Source organism: Schistocerca cancellata, chromosome 3, assembly GCF_023864275.1.
Source record: "Schistocerca cancellata isolate TAMUIC-IGC-003103 chromosome 3, iqSchCanc2.1, whole genome shotgun sequence".
Lineage (NCBI taxonomy): Eukaryota > Metazoa > Arthropoda > Insecta > Orthoptera > Acrididae > Schistocerca > Schistocerca cancellata.
Window position 1 is genome coordinate 837700219 of NC_064628.1, and position 22109 is coordinate 837722327.

At 37.2% G+C, this 22109-nt stretch overlaps 2 protein-coding genes across 7 annotated transcripts in view; one reads left to right on the forward strand and one right to left on the reverse strand.

The window, feature by feature from the left end:
• The window catches only part of LOC126175887 (CTD nuclear envelope phosphatase 1 homolog), a 92754-nt gene extending 79659 nt beyond the window's left edge, over positions 1–13095 (reverse strand). For 2 of the 4 annotated variants that reach the window (XM_049922937.1, XM_049922935.1), the window contains exon 1: positions 12872–13095. In XM_049922937.1, the coding sequence (XP_049778894.1) occupies positions 12872–12961 (90 nt within the window). In that variant the 5' untranslated portion in view covers positions 12962–13095. Of the gene's footprint in view, positions 1–12862 lie in introns of all 4 variants that reach the window. The other 2 variants (XM_049922936.1, XM_049922934.1) reach the window with 1 other exon arrangement.
• A 61-nt stretch (positions 13096–13156) lies between these two features.
• The window catches only part of LOC126175889 (tRNA (cytosine(72)-C(5))-methyltransferase NSUN6), a 77808-nt gene continuing 68855 nt past the window's right edge, over positions 13157–22109 (forward strand). Inside the window, exons 1-2 of one of the 3 annotated variants that reach the window (XM_049922938.1) lie at positions 13157–14013; positions 14121–14243. In XM_049922938.1, coding sequence (XP_049778895.1) covers positions 13936–14013; positions 14121–14243 — 201 coding nt within the window. In that variant the 5' untranslated portion in view covers positions 13157–13935. The remainder of the gene's footprint in view (positions 14014–14120; positions 14244–22109) is intronic. The other 2 variants (XM_049922941.1, XM_049922939.1) reach the window with 2 other exon arrangements.

Sequence of the window (22109 nt, forward strand, 5' to 3'; positions counted from 1 at the left end):
CATTTTGTAACCCTGAATTTAAACTCATGTCCTAACTAACTGCAAACTCGTGATGTGTAATGTATCCGAGAAAGCTGTGATCAACAATCTGCAGCAGAACTGAAGTCATGACTGCTTTGTTCACAGCTATTAAAGCTCACCTTTATGAACAAACAAAAAGCAGATAAAGTTCAGTTTCAGTGCTAAAAGCAAACTGTAATTTCTTGCTATCATTGGTTACCTTAAAGTATTCTCTCACTGGCTACACAAGCTGCCGAGTTACCAACCGATGAGCAATCCTCATTGCCACTTGGTATCAGATTATAGACGGCACAGGCAGGTTCCAGATGAAAAAAGAATTATAGGCAGAAAAATAAGAGCAACTAAAAAGTCAAAATGCTGTGGCAAAGAATTAAAAAATAAGAAAAACATTTAAACCAATTAATTTAATAAAAATGAAAATCAAACTCTTTCAATTAGATTTACAAATAAAAAAATTCACAACATTTGAAGAGGTTCGAACCTACAAGTTTCAAAATTACAGGTTAATACGCTAACCACTGCACTAAAGTACAACACAAAGTCAAGCTGTTATATTTTTGATTGTGACCATCCAGTCGCAATGATGAATTGCAGCCTTGAAAAACTCTGTTTCTCGCAATGTGACGCGAAGCTTATCTAATGTAGCCCAATCTCTGTGATTATGATAATCACCTCTTTTGCAAAAGTATCCAGTAGTGGAGTCATTTCACGTCAAGTGGCCTAAATTAAGACAAGCTTCCCACTCGACCATCTCCAACTCTTATGAAATTTACAGGATGTACATATAGACTTTACATGAAGCACTGCCAAATTACAGCTTCATAAGTAGTATGGTGGTGACACTAGACACCTTTTCATAAAGGCTTGTTTTTTAACATTGTAACTGAAATGAATAAATGATCAACTTTGTTTTACCATCGTTCAGGATCTAAGAGACCTGTCGTGCTGAAACTTTGTGATCTTGATTAACTTTCTGAGTACAGAAGATTAGTTGTAGTACAAAAGGTAAACTATGGTAAATTCATCATAGTTTGCTATCAAAGTAGCTCATAAGTCTTGTCGTGCGAAATTTTGCCTATAATTTATTGCCTTGTATCTACTGAAAGAGTGACTTTCTGAAGCTAATACTTTGGTTATCTGCAGCCTGCCAGCATGTCATAAAGCCCTGCAAGTGGCACCCAGATTGCTCAAATAATAACTGAGTTATCGAAGTTCAAAGTGTGCTAAAAAATTTAATCCATCAATGTTGACTCACTTTCAAAAGGTCATATCTCAAAAGGGATCACTCAAATTTGATTTTTCTCAGCACCATTGAAAAGAGCTCACCTTGTTTGATCAGAAAAAGTTGTTTTTATTTTGGAGACTTTGCATTTAAGAACAAATAAAGTTATATTTTCATTACATTACATTTCTCCAAATTGTGACTTAAATGAATGAATGATCAACTTTGATTTAGCATTACTCAGGACCTAAGAGACCTGTCATGCTGAAGCTTTGTGATACTGTTCAACTTTTCGGGTACATCTTAGCTGTAAAACAAAAGGTCAAACTACGGTAAATTCATCATAGTGTGCCATCAAAGTGGCCCATAAATCTTTTTGTACCAAATAAACTTACATTACATTAAAAAATACATGTACCCGTCGTACTCTTTATGGTTCCCAACGCAAATATTTCAGTTCTTATTAATTCATTTGCTGAAATGTGTTATTAATAGCAATTACAGTTGAGTCTAACAAGCTATAATGTCGGCCCATTCTTGTTGCTGATGGGGCTGGAATGACAGAAATAATGTGTTGGTTTGGAATCCAACAAGCATCCTGCCTAGCTGGCCAATAGAACGAATGTGCAGGTCCATTGGGGTGCATGAAACTGACTAAAACACTGTTTTCTTCTTCTGAAACTTCAGACACATTACCAATGCACCATTTTCCATCATATATACAGGCAATGTAATGGCCCGGTTGTAAAGCTGTAATATTTCTGAATGAATCTGTTGCTTGACTTTGGTCAACATTTGCCACAAAAAGATTTGTATCACTGGATACTCTTCTAATACAAACTTGCTTTTCATTTAATGGCACAAAATTGAGATTCTCTCTTGTTCCTGATACTGCACAGCCATTTTTGAATCTTGCTTCCTGCTCAGTTTTTCCTGTTTCAATTTCTTCTTTTGAAACAGAAATCAACTGGATTCCTCTGATATTCTTTGTACAGTATTTAAACAAATCAGTTGGTGTCAAAATTTGGTCCTCAGTTGGTCTTTGAAGGCTTTCTCTTGCTGCCAGGCACTTTACAGGTCCTGTGATTCCATCACATGGAGATTTTCCATGGCTTGTAGCAAAAAAGTTCCATTCAGCTGAGATTCCCAAGTCATTTTGATGGTGGCAGAGATTCAGAAAATTTCTGAAGTTTTTGTACTGTGTTACTGACCCATCACTGAAGTAGTAAATGTGTGTGATTTTTCCAAGGAGACACTTTAGATCTTCTATTGATTTCACTATAAAAGCATGTACAGCGATTGCATCATGTTTCAGGCTGTCGCTTATTATACAGTAGCTGATGCTTCTGATGTCCAAGTTATTTCTGAAGTACATAACAAATGGGTGTGAAGTTGCTTGGTTGTTATTCCAGTGAAAACTTCGAGTGGCATCTTGGACAATGAAGGAATAATTTTCAGCAGTCTATTAATACAATCAGTTCAGTTGGCTTACAGCTTTCTCTTATCCATTTATAGTGATTGCTCTGGTGCTTTGCAACATGATGATGAGTGGAAAGTTTGTCAATTTTTGAAATCTGATCGCCAATAAAATCCTCGGTGGTCATCTGCTTGGTTTCTAATGTATCTCTATTGGTGTGCATTCACTGTCTGAACTCAATGGTTTGGTGTGCATTCACTGTCTGAACTCAATGGTATCATCTGGATCATTGTCTTCAAAACTACTTTCTAAAAACTGTTCCAGCAGTTCTTTTCCCGGACAGATTTCACAGCGATCAAGCATGCAGTCTTTGGATTCCAAACCACACGCTGTTTTAACAGACACTTATAATCTTCTTTGATTGGAGTGCTTGCAAGCATCACTTTAACATTTTGGTGTAAAGTTCAAACACAGACTGAGTGGGTTCCTGCAGCACCCACAGTGATGCACCATTTTGGCCTCAATTCGCAAAATTTGGAAATGCCAATTTCAGGCCCATGCTGAAGTCAATAAGCAGCAAACATTTATTTCAAATTATTCAGAAGACGGTATTTTTGCATCAAAATTTTCTTTACTTCTATTCTAATTCATACGTAGTCTTTTTTACCTCGACAAATTTGGCTAAATTCTTCATTCTGAAATATGTTACCACTCTTTCTCTTACGGGATCTGGAACTTCATGCTACACTTGTTCTTTGGCAGAGCTAATACACCATTTTCTGCCTGTAACTTCCTAGCTGCTTTTACCATCCTATCTGAAACACCAAATTCTTGCATTGTCTCTTTTATAGTCCAGCTTTGTGGTACTAATGTCAGTATTTGCAATTTTTCAAGCTGCCTTGACAATTGCAACTTCTCTTTCAATTCTTTAATCAGATGCCTATAATCTTCACAATCGGGACATGTCTTGCTTGTACTAGGTGCTTGAAGATCTCTTGGGCTGAATCCTCCAGCAGCAGCAGTGTTATTCGCAATTGCCTCTTGAGCTTCGCTTATTTTTCATTTTGTGTAACCTTTCACATCCCTTTTTGATACACACTGAAATTTTAGTGAGGAGACCCCAAAAGCAGTTAGACTTGAATTGATTGATACTTCTGGATATGCTTCATCCTCTGACTGGTTTGAATTTGACTGCGATTTTTCTGCTTTCTTTGCTAAAACTTGTTTTCTGCAAGTTGGACAGATCTTCTGACCAGGTCTCACACTGATCTTAGTCTTGGCTTGCAATTATTTTGCTGTTTCCACATTGACAATCCGAAAACCCTTTTTAACAGAATGGTTCTTTGCACCAAAAGGATTACAACAAGATCTATGTAGAAAGTCGTATTTGTCCACAAGTATTGCTTTGTGATGAAAGCATATTTGTGGATTTTCAGTAAGACATATCTCACTTCTTTGGTTTATTAATTACTGTTGCTCTACTGAAAATACTTTGATTGGAATGAAGCTTTGTTAATGTGCGTATGTTTTCAGAATTATCTGCAAGGCCAATGACATAAGGTACTGAAACCTCGTTGATATCCATTACACTACAATTAAATTTATGCTTCCAATTGCCGTTTGTTTCAATATTGATAAAGTAGAAGTGGTGTATATTTCAAACTGAAAAATATTAAACAATCATAGATAATGGGAACTTCCTTGAGAATACAACAGAAAAAATTAAATTAATCTGATAAACATTTCTAAAAAGTCACCCCGTACCCTGAAATAATTACCGAAAAAAGATGTTGATCCAGTAATGACAACACACTTTACATAATTTAAAAAGGCACACACAACATCTGAACACTCTTCACTACACAACAGTGTGCTTCAGACTGACTGTTGAAGCACGGTACCAAACTCCACTGCTGACACTAAACACTGTTGACACTAAACTGGTCTGTCTCAAAAATAAAAAAAATTAAAAAAATAAAAATAAAAAATTAAAAAAAAATCTTTTTTTGATCAGACAAGGTGAGCTTACATAACTCAGTTATTATTTGAGCAATCTGGATATCACTTGCAGAGCTTTATGACATGCTGACAGGTTGCAGATAACTAAAGTATCAGCTTCAGAAAGTTATTCTTTCAGTAGATACAAGGCAATAAAGCATAGTCAAAATTTGGTATGACAAAATTTATGAGCCACTTTGATAGCACACTATGATGAATTTACCATAGTTTGACCATTTGTACTACAACCAAGCTACTGTACCCAAAAAGTTGATCAGGATCACAAAGTCTCAGCATGAAAGGTCTCTTAGATCCTGAACAATGGTAAAACAAAGTTGATCATTTATTCATTTCAGTCACAATGTCAAAAAACTAGCCTTTACAAAAAGGTGGCTAGTGGCCTCACCATACTACTTATGCAGCTGTAATTTGGCAGTGCTTCATGTAAGGTCTATATGTATATCCTGTAAAAATTTCATCGAAATTGGAGAAGGTCGAGTGGGGACCCTTAGGCCACTTGACATGGAATGACCCAGTGTTTAGTTAGTGCTGTGTATAAAATATGTGTATTTCATTAGCATAATTATGTGTATGTGTTGTTTGTGGTGTGGTCATACATATATGATGGAATACAAAATTAAAGTGCCAGGCCCATGATTCAGGATACAAACATATCACGAAACAATGCTGGACAAGGTATTTGGAAGTTAACTGACCAATTTTTGTGGCAGTTTGGCAACAGTGAATGGTTCGGGCATGACACTGAGTGCTTTGATTGGAGGAAACCAGCTCCCATGTGTGAAGTGTCAAGGATCAAGTAATTTCATTCAGACTATAGTTAAGACATTAGAACCATGATATTATTTGCCTTCAAGAAAGAATCTGATGAACAAACCGTTAAATGGTCAATTCTTGATATCAGGGAAGTTATGGGCAATAAGCTGGCTGAAACCAAATATGCTGCATTGACTGTGGACCAACAAAAGGTTCTGACAGCGACAGTACACTTTACTCAGCAGTACAAACTGCAGTCTGCTCTTTTGACAAATGTGCAAGGAAAACGAGTGTTGTCTATTTGTCTTGCATTACTCACACACTCATGTAATTTACTATTGCCATGTATGTTCAACAATCCTGAACCAGCAGCACTAAGTTCCTTGTGATAGAAACATTGCAAAATTTTTGGTGTTTTCAAAAGCACCACTGTAGCCAATGTGAAACTGGTAGACTGTCCAGTTCAGTTGGGGGTGTGGGGAGACAATTAAAGCTGAAATAGGAGGCCCCAACCAGATGGAACTCTACTTTCCTTATGTACAGCACTTAGTATTGATCAAAGATGTCATCATAATGACAATTTCCAATGTCAACTGGGAGGCTATGATGGCAGGATAGTGGCTTATTTCAACTGCCTTCCTGGACTAGAACCACTGAGTTAATAGAATAAACATCTGAGGAGCAGTTCACAACATCCTCCATTGTGGTGCTATTGGTTATAGGACACCCAAGAGCAGTGATTGACACAACCACAACTATGGAGCCAGGTATCACTTAGGCCCAGAAAGTGTGGGTTTTGAGGATGTGAAAGCACTTAAAATGGCAGAGTGCGCTCATAAGACAGCTTAGTCAAACTCCAAAGAATGACACTGTTGTGGTAGATGGCATGTTTGTTCAAGTACAGACAGTTGAAACCCAAGTTAATAAGAAGATGATTTGGACTATTTCATGGAACAGAAAACCAAAAATGAGTCAGCATCATGGATACTTATTAACGTCCAAGAGGAAATGCAGTTCCCCTAGTCCAAAAAGGTACTACACTTGGAGGGTATACCTGATCCACAAGGTGTTGGAAGAAGTACCACAGTCCATGTCATCTTTTGTCTGACACTGCCTTAAAGTATTTGTGCATTCCAGCTGCTTCGATTCCCTCAGCGTGAGTTTTTTCAAACACTGGACACTTCTACAAAGAGGAGGAACCACTTGAAATCTAAGAACCTGGACGAGATGGTGCTTTTAAACTCTTACCGAAGTAAATTTAAGTAAACGACCTACAGTACCACCTGACAGCTATGGTTTGATTAAAACTGTTAGGACTTCTCTTGTAACAGAAATGTGCTTAAATAATATTTCGAGCTTTCATTAAAAATCAATACTTGCCTACGTATTCTGTGTTACACAAACTAAATCAAAACTACATGAACATCCAATGATGATAATTTATAATTACCCCAAAAGCTTATCAAATCAAATACACTGATGGAAAAAAACCACAACACCAGAAATTATTAATGTACAGTAATTTGAAATTTTGGGAATACATTTGTCCAGGCAAATATTTAAGTGGTTAACATCACAAGATCAGAGGTTAATGTAAGTAAGTGCAAGACATGTCACTGCAAATGTGAAATGTTGGTACATTAATAACCGGTATAATTGCCAGAATGTTGAATACAAGCATGGAAATGTGCATGCATTGTGCTGCACAAGTGCTGGATGTCAGTTTGTGGGATGGACTTTCATGCCTAAAGCAGTTGATTTGTCGACATAGAGATGATTCATGCAGTCTGTGGATGATGCTGGAGTTGCCATCCAATGATGTCCAACATGTGCCCAACTGGAGACACTTCTGGTGATCGACAACGCCAAGGCAGCATGTCAACACTCTGTAGAGCATATTGGGTTATAACAGTGGTATGTAGGTGAGCACTGCTAGAAAACATCCCCTGGAATGTTGTTCATGAATAGCAGTACAACAGACTGAATCACCAGATTGATGTAAAAATTTCGAGTCTGTGCATAGGATAATCATGAGAGTGTTCCTGCTGTCGTATGAAGTCACACCCCAGATGATAACTCCAGGTGAGGGCCCAGTGTGTCCACCAAGCAGACAGTTGGTTGCAAGCCCTCAACTGCCTTCTTCCTAACCAACACAAGGCACCAATGCAGAACCAGCTTCATCAGTAAACACAACAGACCTCCACCCTGCCCTTCATAAGTACTCACTTGATACCACTTACGTCACAAATGTCTGTGATTTGGGATGAGTGGAATAAGTGGAATGCACACTACAGGGTATCTGGCTTGGAGCTGTCCTTGAAGCAAACCAGTTTATAACAGTTCGTTGAGTCATTGTGGTGTAAACTGCTGCTCAAATTGCTGCTGCAGATGCAGTGCGATGAGCCAGAGCCATACAGTGAACAATGCGATGTCTTTTCCTCTCTGTACTCCCATGTGGCCATCAAGAGACTTATCTTCTTGTGACTGTACATTCTTGTGACCACCAATGTCAGCAATCACGTACAGTGGCTACATTCTTGCCAAGTCTTTCTGTGTCTCATTCTTGCTACGTCTTTCTGTAATATCACAGAAGGAACATCCAGCTTCTCAAAACCTTATTGCATGACCTTGTTCAAACTCGGGACGAGTTCATAATGGCGTTTTTGTCATTCTTTACTAAGATCAACTCACCGCATCCAATCTCACAGGTAACTAACCCTCACGACCGTTAGAGCGTGTATTTAAAGAAAACCTTATTTGTATCCTCATAGTGGCACCACTAATATCACTCTTACGGGACTAGGATGAAATCTGAATAGACATCATCTCACATATGCAGTAACATGCCTACCAACTTCTGTTTGTCACACACCACTCCTCCTTGGCAATGGGATTTCTTTTACTATCAATGTATATCTATGCTCGCTCATAGTGACTGTTACCTTGATATTTATCAAAAGAGAATTATCGGTGACAGTTTCAACCCAGTGGAAAGAGAGACAAAGTACTTGAGTAAGTTTAAATTGAAAAAAATTATTGCCCATTGTGACATAAATTTACAATGAAACACCAGTTGTTAAACTTTTAAATTTATTTATATTTAATTTCAGAAGCATGAAAAACTCATATTTAAATAAATTTTGAAAATGCTTGATTTTTACAAATGTAGCATTCTGACTATTGACCTATCTTTGAATGTAGATGTTACTTGTCGCTAAAAATAAGTTGGAACACTATTCATGGCTCATATTTGACCAGAAAGGCTGAACAAATGTTTCCATGAAAACACTTCTACTTGGAGACAGAGTGAGAAAATCCATATGCTGGACATAACTGTCCAACATTTGTTTCAGTTGGTAGTCTCACATTAAGTAGAACCATTAACATTCAGAAAGGAGTGAAACCTTTCCTACAGTGATGGCAGAAAAAACTTTCATTTGATTGTTTCATTCAATTGAAAACCTGACTAAATGAAAAAAAACATTGTTTGGTAAATCAATTGTTTAAACAAGTCACTAAACACAGATCATCTAATAGAGTACCCCTGCTTAGACCATCTATAAATAGTCATCCTTTTGTACATCACATTTAAAATTTTATAAAAGAAGAGTTACAAAGGTGCATTCTTTCCTTTACCTTAGTAAAACTAAAATAATTCTGGACCTCTTCGGTACCCAGGATGGCAGTAAGCACCATCTCTACTGTGAATTATGCATTTGTTACACACTCAGTGGCACTAAGTCACACTTTGTAAGACTCCCAAATGGCTTTTATGTTAGTGAATGATTAATGAAAATCAATGGTTTAGTATGCCAGTGATTATGGAACAATGAAGAAACCGCATACCACGTACACCATCAGCAGCTGAAGCCAGGTGGTAAATGGTGGTCCATTAGCCTCAACGCAGACACTGGGTATTTGGTGTCTCCTCTAGGTGCACGTTGTGAGCCTAGTCCCTGCTTCTTACTCTTTAAGCGATTCAGAATGCCACAATGATGGGATTCAGTATTTCTTTAATTAATTACTACATGGTGTAATCTAACAAATAGTTCCTTAGCAATAATGACATTACTTGTCACACTGCAATCTGGCTGTGAATATTAGTCATTCATGGTTCTGATTTGAAAATGTAATTTGTTAATTTTTTTGTGATTTTGCATGCTTCTTTATACCATATGTATTCTGAAAATAAAATGAAAATGACCACCAAACTCTTTACAAATTTATTTGTAAGTAATAGAATATAGTCAAAAGAAAATTATTTTTGATAAAAGTCTGTTTTATCATGCCTTCTTTAATTCTTTTATTTAGATACTTAATAGAAATTAGAGTTCCTCTATGTGGTAAGTAGCAATCTATACATTTTGTATTACTGTTAACACAAATAAAAGTTCTTGAGAAATATAAAATAATGATTTTCATTCTGAGTTCAGGAAATTTTGAATGTATCAGAGAGAAGCTGAGGCTTCCATTACATGGTTACAGCTGGAAATATTTTCTACATTAAATAAATAAATAAAAACAGGCAAGCCTTGATACGTCTCAGATGAGAAAACACTCAGGTGATGGATAAATTACACTGTTTCACTATTTCTTAGCTGTGAAATCAAAAGCTCTCTTTGACTTGTGATGTTACAATGTTGTAGCATGTGATATAATACATGCATGATATATTTGAAATTTAGCTTGTGTGAAGATGGCATCACGAAGATGTGTTGTTGGATGTAGCAGTCTTGAGGTAAATTTCAAACTCCAGTAAATAGTAAAATGAATTTCGAGGTGGTTCTACTGCTTGCGCTGATTATCAACAAGGATCCCTAGGTTAAATTTAACAGTGGAATGTTGTATAAGGAAATCTTGGACATGTCATCCATTATTTCTTTTCTACAAAAGAGTAGTGCTCTTGTTGATTATGCTAAAGGTCACAGGAGTGGCAAGAATACAAGTTTGATCCAAGTTGCCTCTTTGGTTCAAAAATTCGAGACATTGATCCATATTACTGTATTTTTGTTACTGGGCTTCCCTACAATTTGGTGCACATGACATAGATATCAGTGAGCAAAGGAGAAAATAGGGGGGGGGGGGGGGGGGGGCAGCTGGGGAAGTTATGAAAATAGATGAAACTGCATTTGGTCAAGTGAAGTGATGTATCTTATGGGATACTCAATTATGAGGAAAGGGAGCGAAGCAGAGAGGAGGGATTCTGCCAAGTTCTGTCTAATACAACTATGTGAGTCCTTTGTCAGGATAATAGATGAACATATTGAGAAGTGTTCTACCATAACTTCCAATTCATTTATGTTTTAATTATTATTTAGTTATAGAGATTAAAAATGATGATGCCAGGGCTTGTACTAACACTACTGTGATCTATTGGCAGGTGCTAAATCTATTTATGGGGGAAGTATCTGTACTGCCTTACAGTCGCATTAGGCGAGTGCGGTTGCCAGAAGAGATGTCTGAGAATCACTGGTCATTTTCAGTTTTTTTTTTTTTTTTTTTTTTTTTAAATAAAGCTTATGACAAAGATAGAAAGGCTGAAGTTGTCAGCTGAATTACGCAATGTACTTGGTGTTGAACCTTGAGGATACCAACTTGAGGTCATCTCCTCAGGACCCCATGGTTATAACAATTCCTGTAAATCACAACGTTCCACTGCTGTGATAACACATGCTAAGCTTGTGGTACTCATCATTTAAAGTTACAGAACTGCAGATTTACCAAATCCATAACCATCCCGGCTGGGCCATATGGAATTGGGTCCCATATACCCTTCAATTACAAGGACATCTTACAAGTAATAAACGAGAGCTACCCGATGACAAGCACATGGAAAATAGTTAAACCCAGAAACAAAGCAAAACAAAAGTTACTTTCAAAATCATTTGGATTTTTCTTTAAAACACACACACACACCACTGGAGAGCACCATCAAACACAACAAGAGGACATCTACAACTAAAACCAAGTCATAAACTTCCTGCCATAATGTCGTCACACACAGCAACACCCTTACATTATGGGTCAAAGCAGACAGGTGGACCTGGATGCTTCCATTGACCCAACAACTCAATGAGTACGAAGAACCAACCTGTCTGGAGGTACAGATTGAGAGAAACCTTTCCACTGTTTCAATCAAATCTGTGCTAAAAACCCTTGATAACCAAGGCACAGAAACAATCTGTGGTAATATAATGGAAAATGTATAATACATGACTACTGTAGTTTCCATTAAACATCAGGATAAGTAGAAATTGAGAATTATAATAAGACTTTGACATGGAAATGTCATATCAACTGTTCTCAGATATTCCAGATTAAGTTTCGGACCCATTAAATGGGGATGACAAAGAAGGAAAACTTATCACCATCTTCACTACCTCAGCAATCCAAGTTGAAAGTCAGATTCACAGTCTCCACCTGATCCAATGGGCATTAAATAAGTTTTAATGACCGAAAAACTATGTGATTAAATCCAGTGGAACACAAAAAGCAGACACAGAATTGTTTTTGGTGAAACAATTCTGCTCAGTGTTGAGTTGGAATGATTTGAGCAAAAGTAAAGAAAACCTCAATCACAACAGTTAAGTGAGGATTTCAGTGACATATCACAAGGGTCAGCATACAATGTTAAAGCATCTAAAATGTACGAGAAGGAAGCTTAAAGATTCTTACAGCAAGAAGTAGTATCCTGGATGCAATAATAATAATAATAATAATAATAATAAGCCTTATCCATGTCAGTCCTAAAAGACACACTTCGTAAACCAGACAGTTTTAATTTAGTGTCTTACGACCATTATGCTGAGCTAATACAATTCGAAGTACAATCCTCTCTGCATCTACCTGTATCTTGCACGACTAACATTGGGGGAGACTATAATTTTTGTAGATGAAGCATACGTATATGTGTAGGGAGGAATAAGTTTTCAGAATGATGTAACACTCCAATTGCTGTTGTGGTTTCAGTTGGTCTCTATGAGAGATAAATTTCATCCATTTACACTATATGATACATTCAGTGAATCGTATATCAGTACAAGCATTTCTCCAAGATGAAACTGACATGCAGCGAACTCTGGAGTTATAAAATTTCATTCACAGCCTGGGATTCACAGTAAGCGTCGTAAAAGAAAAAACCTTGGTGCAGACCATCAGTTGAAGTATCACATAAAACAAATCAATTATTTAATTGTTGAAGTAACTGTTGGCGCTGGGTGGATTAAACCCGCGAAGAAATCATAACAACTCTAGGTTTTAAGGTGAGAGACCATAAAAATTTGCTCATATGCATGACAACAATAGGAAATACAAAATAACAAAGTTTTTAACTATGTCTTAGACAGTCCGACACGCTTAAAACGTCGACTAACGAGAACAGCACAGTCGGTGGTGTAAAAATACCACGAAAGCGAACTACTAGTACTTACTGCTCTAACCTGTTTCTTCAGTAAGAAACAAATACAGGTCCATACTCTTGACGCTAGGAGTAAAAACGCGCGAAGGCCCATTTGCAATTGTTTCAGCATTTGTGAAATCTTGCACGCACGTCTTTTTGAAAGGTACACAAGTGATTTAATTGAATCCGCGCTGAACGAAATCAGCAACAATCACATATCTATATGCACCGATACACAATAGTCGACGCCATGATCGACCCATTTCAAGGCACATCGTAGAAACACATGTCACATGCGGCTTACAGCAGAGATAATTGAAAGTGGAGTGGTGATTTCCCTGTTCTTCTCTTAAAAACGTAATCAACTAGTACTCAGTGATGAATTTTGTAAAATCTTTACATCTCTCCAATTTCTGCTCACTTTCTATAACTTTAGGGACATTTGAAAATTCTGTTTCGTACTTGAGTATGAAAACTGAGTTCGGCAATATTTTATAATGTACGAAATAACTCCAGGTACTTTTTACCCCTGAAAAAAAATGAGCAGAGAATTGGCGATATCTTTCGTAGCAGAAAACACGCATATTAAACAGAAGTGGCGAATGTTATGACCAGATCCTGTAGTACGAAAACTTAGATAAACTTGTAAAAGTATTGGTTGCTCCAAGGAGGACTGCGTTCCCTACATAATTCTTTTGTCCCGTGTGTTTTCCTTTGAACTTTATTTACTGTGCGTTGCTGGTGAGACTCCTTGTAATATTGTATTCAAATCTGTGGGGAAGCTATGTAGTAGCGGGATACTTTAAATGTAGTGGGAACGGGGAGGTAGCTTGGACGCTAGAATGTAGCGACAGAATTGATATTGTTCTTCCCATAAGGGATAGCGACGTATCCGTAGTGTGCAGTTCTGCGTGGTCATGGGAGATAAAGTGAATTCAAGATGCGAGTGTGAAAAGTGACACAAGCCGATATCGCTAAGTGACAACACTGTAATGACGCTATGGTTACTGAATGCGCTCTCCTCCGAAGTCGATAGCGTAGTACTTGCATCGTCATTTGGAATAGTGAGCTTGTCAGGCCGATATTACCAGAACAAATGACAGCATGATTCCCTGCAGCCCATTTCACTCCCGCGAAGTGGAACATTTCCTGACAGATCAATTTGAATACAGTGACAATCCGGTAAGTTTTATAGTGATACCTTTCTTCTTTTACAGAAATCTAAAGTGTAATAAAAAAACTGAATATGTTGTTAAGTTGATTGTTCGCCGTTTGTAAATAAATTGCAGAATGACAAGCAGAGGCTTCTGGCTTGGTTGATGACGACACCTCACTTCACAACACTCAGGGTTAATACATTGAAGTCGTCGGTGAAAGACGTTATAGCAGCAATAAATGACGCCCTGCAGAAAGTAAGCCATTCAGTCTAATAAGTCGGTATATTTACATAAATAAAGATGTTGAGAAATTTTCGTTGGAAAACCTGTCAGCTCTCATCATCACAAGAAGTGGGAATCTTATACTGAGATTGAATGACGATTTATTTATTTACTTACTACCTTATGCACTTATCCTTCTTTCCTCCATTTGTGTCAGGACAGTTGTGTACCGTTGTGTATGTATTGGCAGTACTAAACAGTTGGTTTTTTTTTTCCCCCCACACTAAAAAATTAAGATCTACCTGTCATGAAGTCAGTTTATTACATACTTAGTTATCTTTACTGGCTATTATTTGATGGCTTGCACTCTGAAAACCAATACAAATGTTATCCAATTAACCTCTGTATACACAGATCTTTGAATTTTGTGAATAAACCAAGATGGTCTGCCCATGATTGTTGCTTTCAAAATCAATGCAAAGTACCATATGAGAGCTGATTAGATTCGTGGAAAAACTTGCTCTGATATCTTAAACAATAAAATACAGTATTAATGTTCTACAAGATTTATTTTGTTTGTGGACCATCTTTGAATTTCTAGGCCATCAACAGACAACTTAAGACTGAACAGTCCTAAGCTGTCTAATGTTGACCTAGAAAACCAAAAGCCAGTTTATGAAACATAAGTATTGAGGAACATTAATACTGTATATTTCAGTTTTTAATATGTGTGTTTCTCCAAATGCTGACAGAATGTCCCATAAATGTTACTATGATGTATCCAAGAATTTTGCGGGAAACTGACATAGATAATATGATTTACAGTTACACAGATTGGATCAACTACTGTACAGAACTGGAGTCTAATATAAATGCAGATGAATTGCTGTTATTCAGAACTTTTAGTTGTTTCCATATAGATACGCTTTCACCATCTCATATTTGTCATGCGACTGAGAAACTTTGTAAGTCTTCATCAGTGAACTAACTTAGTATTATTTTGCTTGTTCCAACAACAGTATGATTGCTAATAGCTGAGTAAGAATTTTATTCAATTGGATGACATCACACATGATGTAGAGAGAATGAAGAAATTAATGGAAAACTTCTTACATAGATTTCAGCATTGTCCTTATGTTTTTGTTTACCTTTTGAGTGTTGCAGTCTTAAAAGGTCTATGAATCTGTTTTGCAAATCTCTGATCCTTAACTGCTTTCTCGCAGACCTGCAGTTGATGGTTATCTTCCTTAGCTATCCTATTTAATTCCTTTTTAGTGATTTTTAGTAAAAGCTTTAATTTTTTATAATAAAAACAGTATATAACAGCAAATATAAAACAACTGTTTTGTATTGTTTTTCCGTAGCTGCACTGAAAGTAGGTCCTAACAAGTAGCATATTTAACACAAATGGAAAAGTCCTTTATAATTTCTCAATAAAAACTTTTGGATAATTCAGCGTAAATTCAATGCAGCACTCAACCCAACCGATCCAGATAAGAGCTGAAAAACTACTAAATTGCAGAGGTATTTGACAGTTGTGAAGAAAATTACAGATCTGCAAAATTTGGAAACTGTGTGAAATTTACATGTGTCTGTCTCAACATCAATGACTGTAATTCTGATTCTAATCCAGGTGCATCAGTGAAGTTGTATCATTGATGCAGAACATGGTAGGTTTCTAGGAATTTTCACATTCAAGGTCATTGACCTTAACCTTTGGTTTTGAATACCTCAAATTAGCCCACTTTTTTTTATTTTTATTTTTTTAAATATATTACATTCCTCCTATATGCTGCTATAAATATAGTAAATCTCAAGATGGCACACCAAAGGCATCATGCCCAAGAATTTATTTCATCCACATCATTACACTAAGAAAATGCAGTTAGCAGCTAAGTATCTTGGTTTTTCCAGAACACCAGACAATAGCAGTCACTATTACTTTGAGAAATTGGTGAATATTTATGCAGTGAACAGTCAGACGTTTATTTCAACCAATCATCATTAGCTTGTCTCGTGGGTGTGGCTTGTTTACTCAAACTGCTGTGTACATATACTGTGAAGTAGTATTTAGCAGTAGTTCATAAAAAATGGATTTCATTTCAAAATTATATTGCTGCAATCCTTTTAAAGGTCATGGCAATTGTCATAATATATAAGGGGCATTCAAATGAAACCTGGTCACTATTGTAAAGTAATGGTAACAATTTTATCAACTCGAAAATTTAGTTATACACAGTACACATACTAAAAAATAGTTGTCAAAACTGTTTGCACATTTATCCCATTGCGACACTAGCCATCCATGAGGAAGGTAGTAGGCTGCTGTTGGATCCACACCTTGACCCAGTCACACACTTAGTCATCCTTTGCAAATCGATGTCCCTGAATAACTCGTTTTAGAGGTCCACTCACATGAAAGTCACATGGTAAAAGGTCGAGACTGTACGGTGGATGTTCCAGCAGTTTCTCATCAAAACTGCTGCAATGTCGTCTTCACCGCATTGGCCATGTGTGGACAGGCATTATCATGCAGGAGGATAACACTATGTCTTGGCGTTTCGACTTGATGGCCTGTTTAAGGTTCTGTAAAGTCACTTGATAACACTGTGCATTGACAGTGGATCTCTGTCCCAGGAATTCGACAAGCATTGGGCCCTTGTGGTCAAAAAGGAAGACATCATGATCTTACCAGAACTGGTGTGCATGGCCTTTGATTTCTTTGGAGGTGGTGAAGTCAGATGTTTCCACTGCTTGCTCTGACACTTGCTTTCCAGTTCAAAATGGTGACACTGTTTCATCACTTATGACAATATGCGACAGAAAGCTGTACTCCTCCTCATGATAACGTTGGAGATGACTCAAAGACCGTGCCATTCTAGTATTGCACTGCTCAGCAGTTAGCTGGTGGGGAACCCACTGTGCACAGATTTTTCAAATGTTCGAGTGTTGATGCATTATGGTGTGGACAGTGCCGATGCTAATACCCAGTAACCGATGGATCTCGTCCATGGTGAGTCTGCGGTTGTCCAAGACTAAAGCATCCACTTCCGCAACCATTTCTGGTGTGATGACAAGATGAGCCTGTCCAGAATGAGTATCGTCCCCCAGTGACTTGCTCCCCTCAAGGAATCGTTTGCGCCATTCTCCATCACTTGAATGACTCACACTGTACTCACAATACACAGCCTTCATTCATTGATAATACATTTCACGGCCTCCAGCTACCTCCGCCGCCAAAACTTGAATCACTCCTTGTTGTTATTGCTTACTTGCCTGCATGTTCGGTAGTGGATAACTTATGTAACCACGCTGGCGCTATGCAACGTCAAACAGTGCGTACGCTTCAAGTCTCTCTACCAGTATATGACACCACCATACCTGCAGTTACGTGGTGCCACCTTACATGTAAGGCAAAGGTAAATGCACTGACCAGGTTTCATTCAAATGAACGTCATATTTCTAGGTGGAAAAAATTTGCAGCAAATGTAGAAAGCAAATATTGCAAAACCCATCAACACCTGTAAATGTTACTCAGCTGTTCTAGGTACTTCCAGACGTGATAAGTGAAGATAAAATCTAATCGAATCGGGCATTGAATTGTTTCATCTCTAGCCTCCAGTATTCAATTGAAACTCCGATGAAGAAAAAGAAAAAAGAAGCTCCATTGTGAGGAAAAGTACCCTTAACAAAAATTGAAAATGGTTGCCTCAGTGTTGCAGCATACTTACACGAAACAATTGGAAAAAGGAGTGTGAAAAAAAAAAATAGAGAAAAGAAATCATAGCCCAGCTGAAAGATAAGTTTCACATAGATGGTATGTGTGACAAAATAGAAATTTTGACAGTACTTCCAAAGAGCTGGAATACAAAGAAACCTATGAAAGAATTTTCTGCTTCAGATTATATGGTATGAAGAGCAAAATGGTTTGTTGCAGAATATGGTATATTAGTGATATCTAATCCAAATCCATGTAACGCATTGTGTGAAAAAACTATTCCGCAGGTACGAGGTTTTTACTGTGCTCATAACTGAACCATGTGATGCCAGTGCTGCTAGTGTTGCAAAATCTTAATCAACTTAGTTTTTAGGTAGGGTTTTGCACTTTAATACAGCTCGGAGATTCTCTCATTTTTAGTAGTAATTCCGTCGATTTCTTTTTTTTTTTATCTGTCACTTAATTTCAGTGTACTGATTAAATATTGGATTCTCAAAATTTTGTGAGTCATAGCCAAAGCACTGTGTCCTTCCCAGTGACAGTGAGATCCATTCTGTGTAAATTACATACAAAAAAATTACATACAAGATTTGGTTAGTTATGGGCTTGGCAGTTCTAGAGACTATAACAAAACTGTCATATGATTTCATTGAGGTGTTTGCATTGAGTTTACAACAGCTTATAGCACACTTGTATATCACCCAGTAGCAGTCACAAATCTTTAAAACCTCTAAAGAACTACTCAGTGTGTGTATGTATTGTTTGTGATTTTGCAGAGAGTTAAAACTTCACCTTTCTGTGTGTGTGTGTGTGTGTGTGTGTGTGTGTGTGTGTGTGTGTGTGTGTGTGTGTGTGTGTGTGCGCGCGCGCGCTTGGACAGAATTGCTACCTAGTACAAAAACAGAAAGAATTTTGTGAATCTGTCCAACATCAGGAAGATTTTGATGTTACAGCAGAGTGACATTTTTTACCCCTACAGCACATGGTAAAGGACATTGTGATTGGGTTGCAGGGACTGTAAAAGAGATTAGCCACACTTGCCAGCCTCACGTGGCTGCTTGAAAACCATATTTTGGCACCACACCCGTTGCGTTAGCGGAGAAAAGGAAACATTCCTTTGTGTGTCTTCAACTGTACATTGGCTTCCCATCACGACTGAAACCAAGTCAGGCAGAAGGAACATTTCAAAAATACAAATAGAGATACCACTTGTTGTAAGCTTCATAGTGTAATACCTGTTTATAAAGGTATAGTAAAAACAAAGACATATTCTGCTTCTTTAGCGCGCAGAGGTGAGTCGTGATTGCTATGGTGAATGAAATGCTGTTAACATACAGAAATGGATTTATTTCCTGTATTGTGACAGTCATCAGTGGATTGCACATGTCTTACAAATTTATGAAGAAATAAGATACAGCCACTTGGCCCATCAGTATCATTTGTGTTTCCTGTCAAACCATACATTTGTATTATTAGATGATGTGACATTTTCACAAGACTAAATCCACTGACACTAATTGGAAGGATGTACACTCTCCCTGTGTCAGATCTGGTGAACATTAACAATTTAATTTGAGATTTGTGAAATGAGATATAACCACGTTTTATTGCCTTTTAATAGATGCAACACTGTCAGTGGTTCATAATACCACTACAACAATATAAGACACATCTTTGCACATCGTTATGTATGAATTGTATTTATAATAATGTGTGTTACATATTTATGTGCTATCTTTTGCATTTTGGTAGTATACTGATGCTGACAAAATAAATTCTTGGACATGATGCCTTTGGTGTGCCTGCATGATAATTACGTCATTTATAGCAGCATATTGGAACAACAGAATACTTTTTTTTTCTTTTTCAAGAAAATTTAAGGTGTGGTGTTTTGAGATATTGAATGTCAAAGTTCAAGGTCAATGACCTTGAATGTGAAAATACTTAGAATTCTGCCATGTTGCATGCCAGTGTAAAGCTCTACTCGTTAGCTTTTCAATGACACAGGGTTAATTATTGCATCTGGATTAGAACCAGAATTACCGTCATTTATGTTGAGACAAACATGTGCAAATGTCACACAGTTTCTGAACTTTCTTCACAACTGTCATATACCTCTACAAATTCTGGACCATGGGATGCACCAAATTTGAGAGAAACCTGAAATGGTCTTGTTTGAAATGTTACTTTTCTACATGGAATTGACATGGTATTATCCTGTTGTTTTGTCTGATTCAGTTAAACAGGCAATTCATAAGGATTTTATGTTTTGTATTTATTTAGATAGTTTACATCTATGTTGGAGCACTATAATCAGTCAATATACACTAAGTGTTAAAAATATTAACTAGACTTTTTCATCTTCTTCTTCTTCTCCTCCTTCTTCCTCTCTTTCCAAATCTTATTCATTCTTTTTGACTTGACTGATTTGTCTTCATCAGTAATGGAGTATCATTTTGTTCATTATTTTTAGTTTCTCATGCATTGCTCAGCATATGGATGTGCACTTGAACTTCTTTTGAAATAACAAAATATCCATTTCGTGGAAACTTTCTTGTTCCGATTCAGTGCAGTGGTTTTATAAAGGTTATGATTGTTTGAGCTCAGCCAGACTATTAAGTAATGTAGTTGAGATTTCAAAAGTGGTGCTAGTTATTTTATTCATGAAGTTAATGCTGGTTAAAAATAAAGTCATTGCGAAATCCTGTTCACATCAGTATGTGTTCTATAAATACACATGCAAAATAATCTAAACCTACAGGATGTTCGGAAATTCCCATTGCAAACTGCTAGGACTTTTAGAGGGGAGTGAATACATAATATTTTGGATTGGAACACATGTCCAGAAATGTAGTTTTCCGTTATGACAGTTTCAGTTCAGATGTTTAACTCATCTGCTTCTGTTTGGGGATTGAATTAGGTGTGATGTAATACAATTATTAGGTAACAGTTTGAAAGGAAACATAATGAAACCACCATTTATCATTTAAGCTTGTCTCTATTAATACTTAAACATTACATGTTTACATTATTCTAGAACAAAAAGACACTAGCATACTGTATGTACAGAATGTGATGTGATGTTTTCATGTTAACACCAACAAATGTGTTTAAGTGATAAATGGATGTTTTGTTATATTTCCTTACAAATTGTTACCTAATAATAATACTGCATCATGCCCAATTCAATTCCTGAAGCAGATGCGGTTGAGTTACGGTTAGTCAAGATTAGGTATTTTGTGTGAGGTAAATTTATTAAAAATGCATAATGGCATGTCATACTGGCAGTTTATTAATTCTGTGAATATTAGCAGTTCCAGCTTCCTGTATTGCATTCACCTAATTTGACAATCTCCTGACAAATGATCAGGGTTTTAAGTATTATATTCAGTTTTCTGCCGTATTCCACACCCACGAGAATCATCTCATTTTTGAGTCTATGGAATGAAAACTGAATCTAATCTAATCTAATCTTAATTGAAACCATAGTTGAACTGAAACAGTATGTTTGTGGACTTGAGTTCCTATTCAAAACATTATGTACTCACTCCCCTCTAAGAGTCCTAGAAGTTTATAATGATAATTTCTGAACACTTTGTATAATTAATGTGCCTCTCACACAATAATGAATGATAGATGAAGACTTTCTTAGTATCTAACTAGTCCACATTGCTCACAGACTCTTAGCAAGAAATTCATCTCTACGGACTGCCTACTAAATCTGAACTCTGGCTGCCTAGCCTGCTCATACTAAACTCTATTAGTCTCCAGTGTGGCCTGAACTTTATCAATAGTATGCACAGGCCACTACAACAGGGCACTGTTCATAATGACTCGACAATTCATGAAGTGATTTGAGCTGTTCATTTACACTGAAGAGCCAAAGAAACTGGTACACCTGCTTAATATCATGTACGGTCCCTGCGACCATGCAGAAGTACTGCAATACGACACGGAATGGGCTCGACTAATGTCTGAAGTAGTGCTGGAGGGAATTGACACCATGAATTCTGCAGGATTGCCCATAAATCCACAAGAGTATGAGGGGGTGCCCCCCCCATGAACCATGGACTTTGCCGTTGGTGGGGAGGCTTGTGTGCCCCAGCGATACAGATAGCCGTACCGTAGGTACAACCACAACGGAGGGGTATCTGTTGAGAGGTCAGACAAACGTGTGGTTC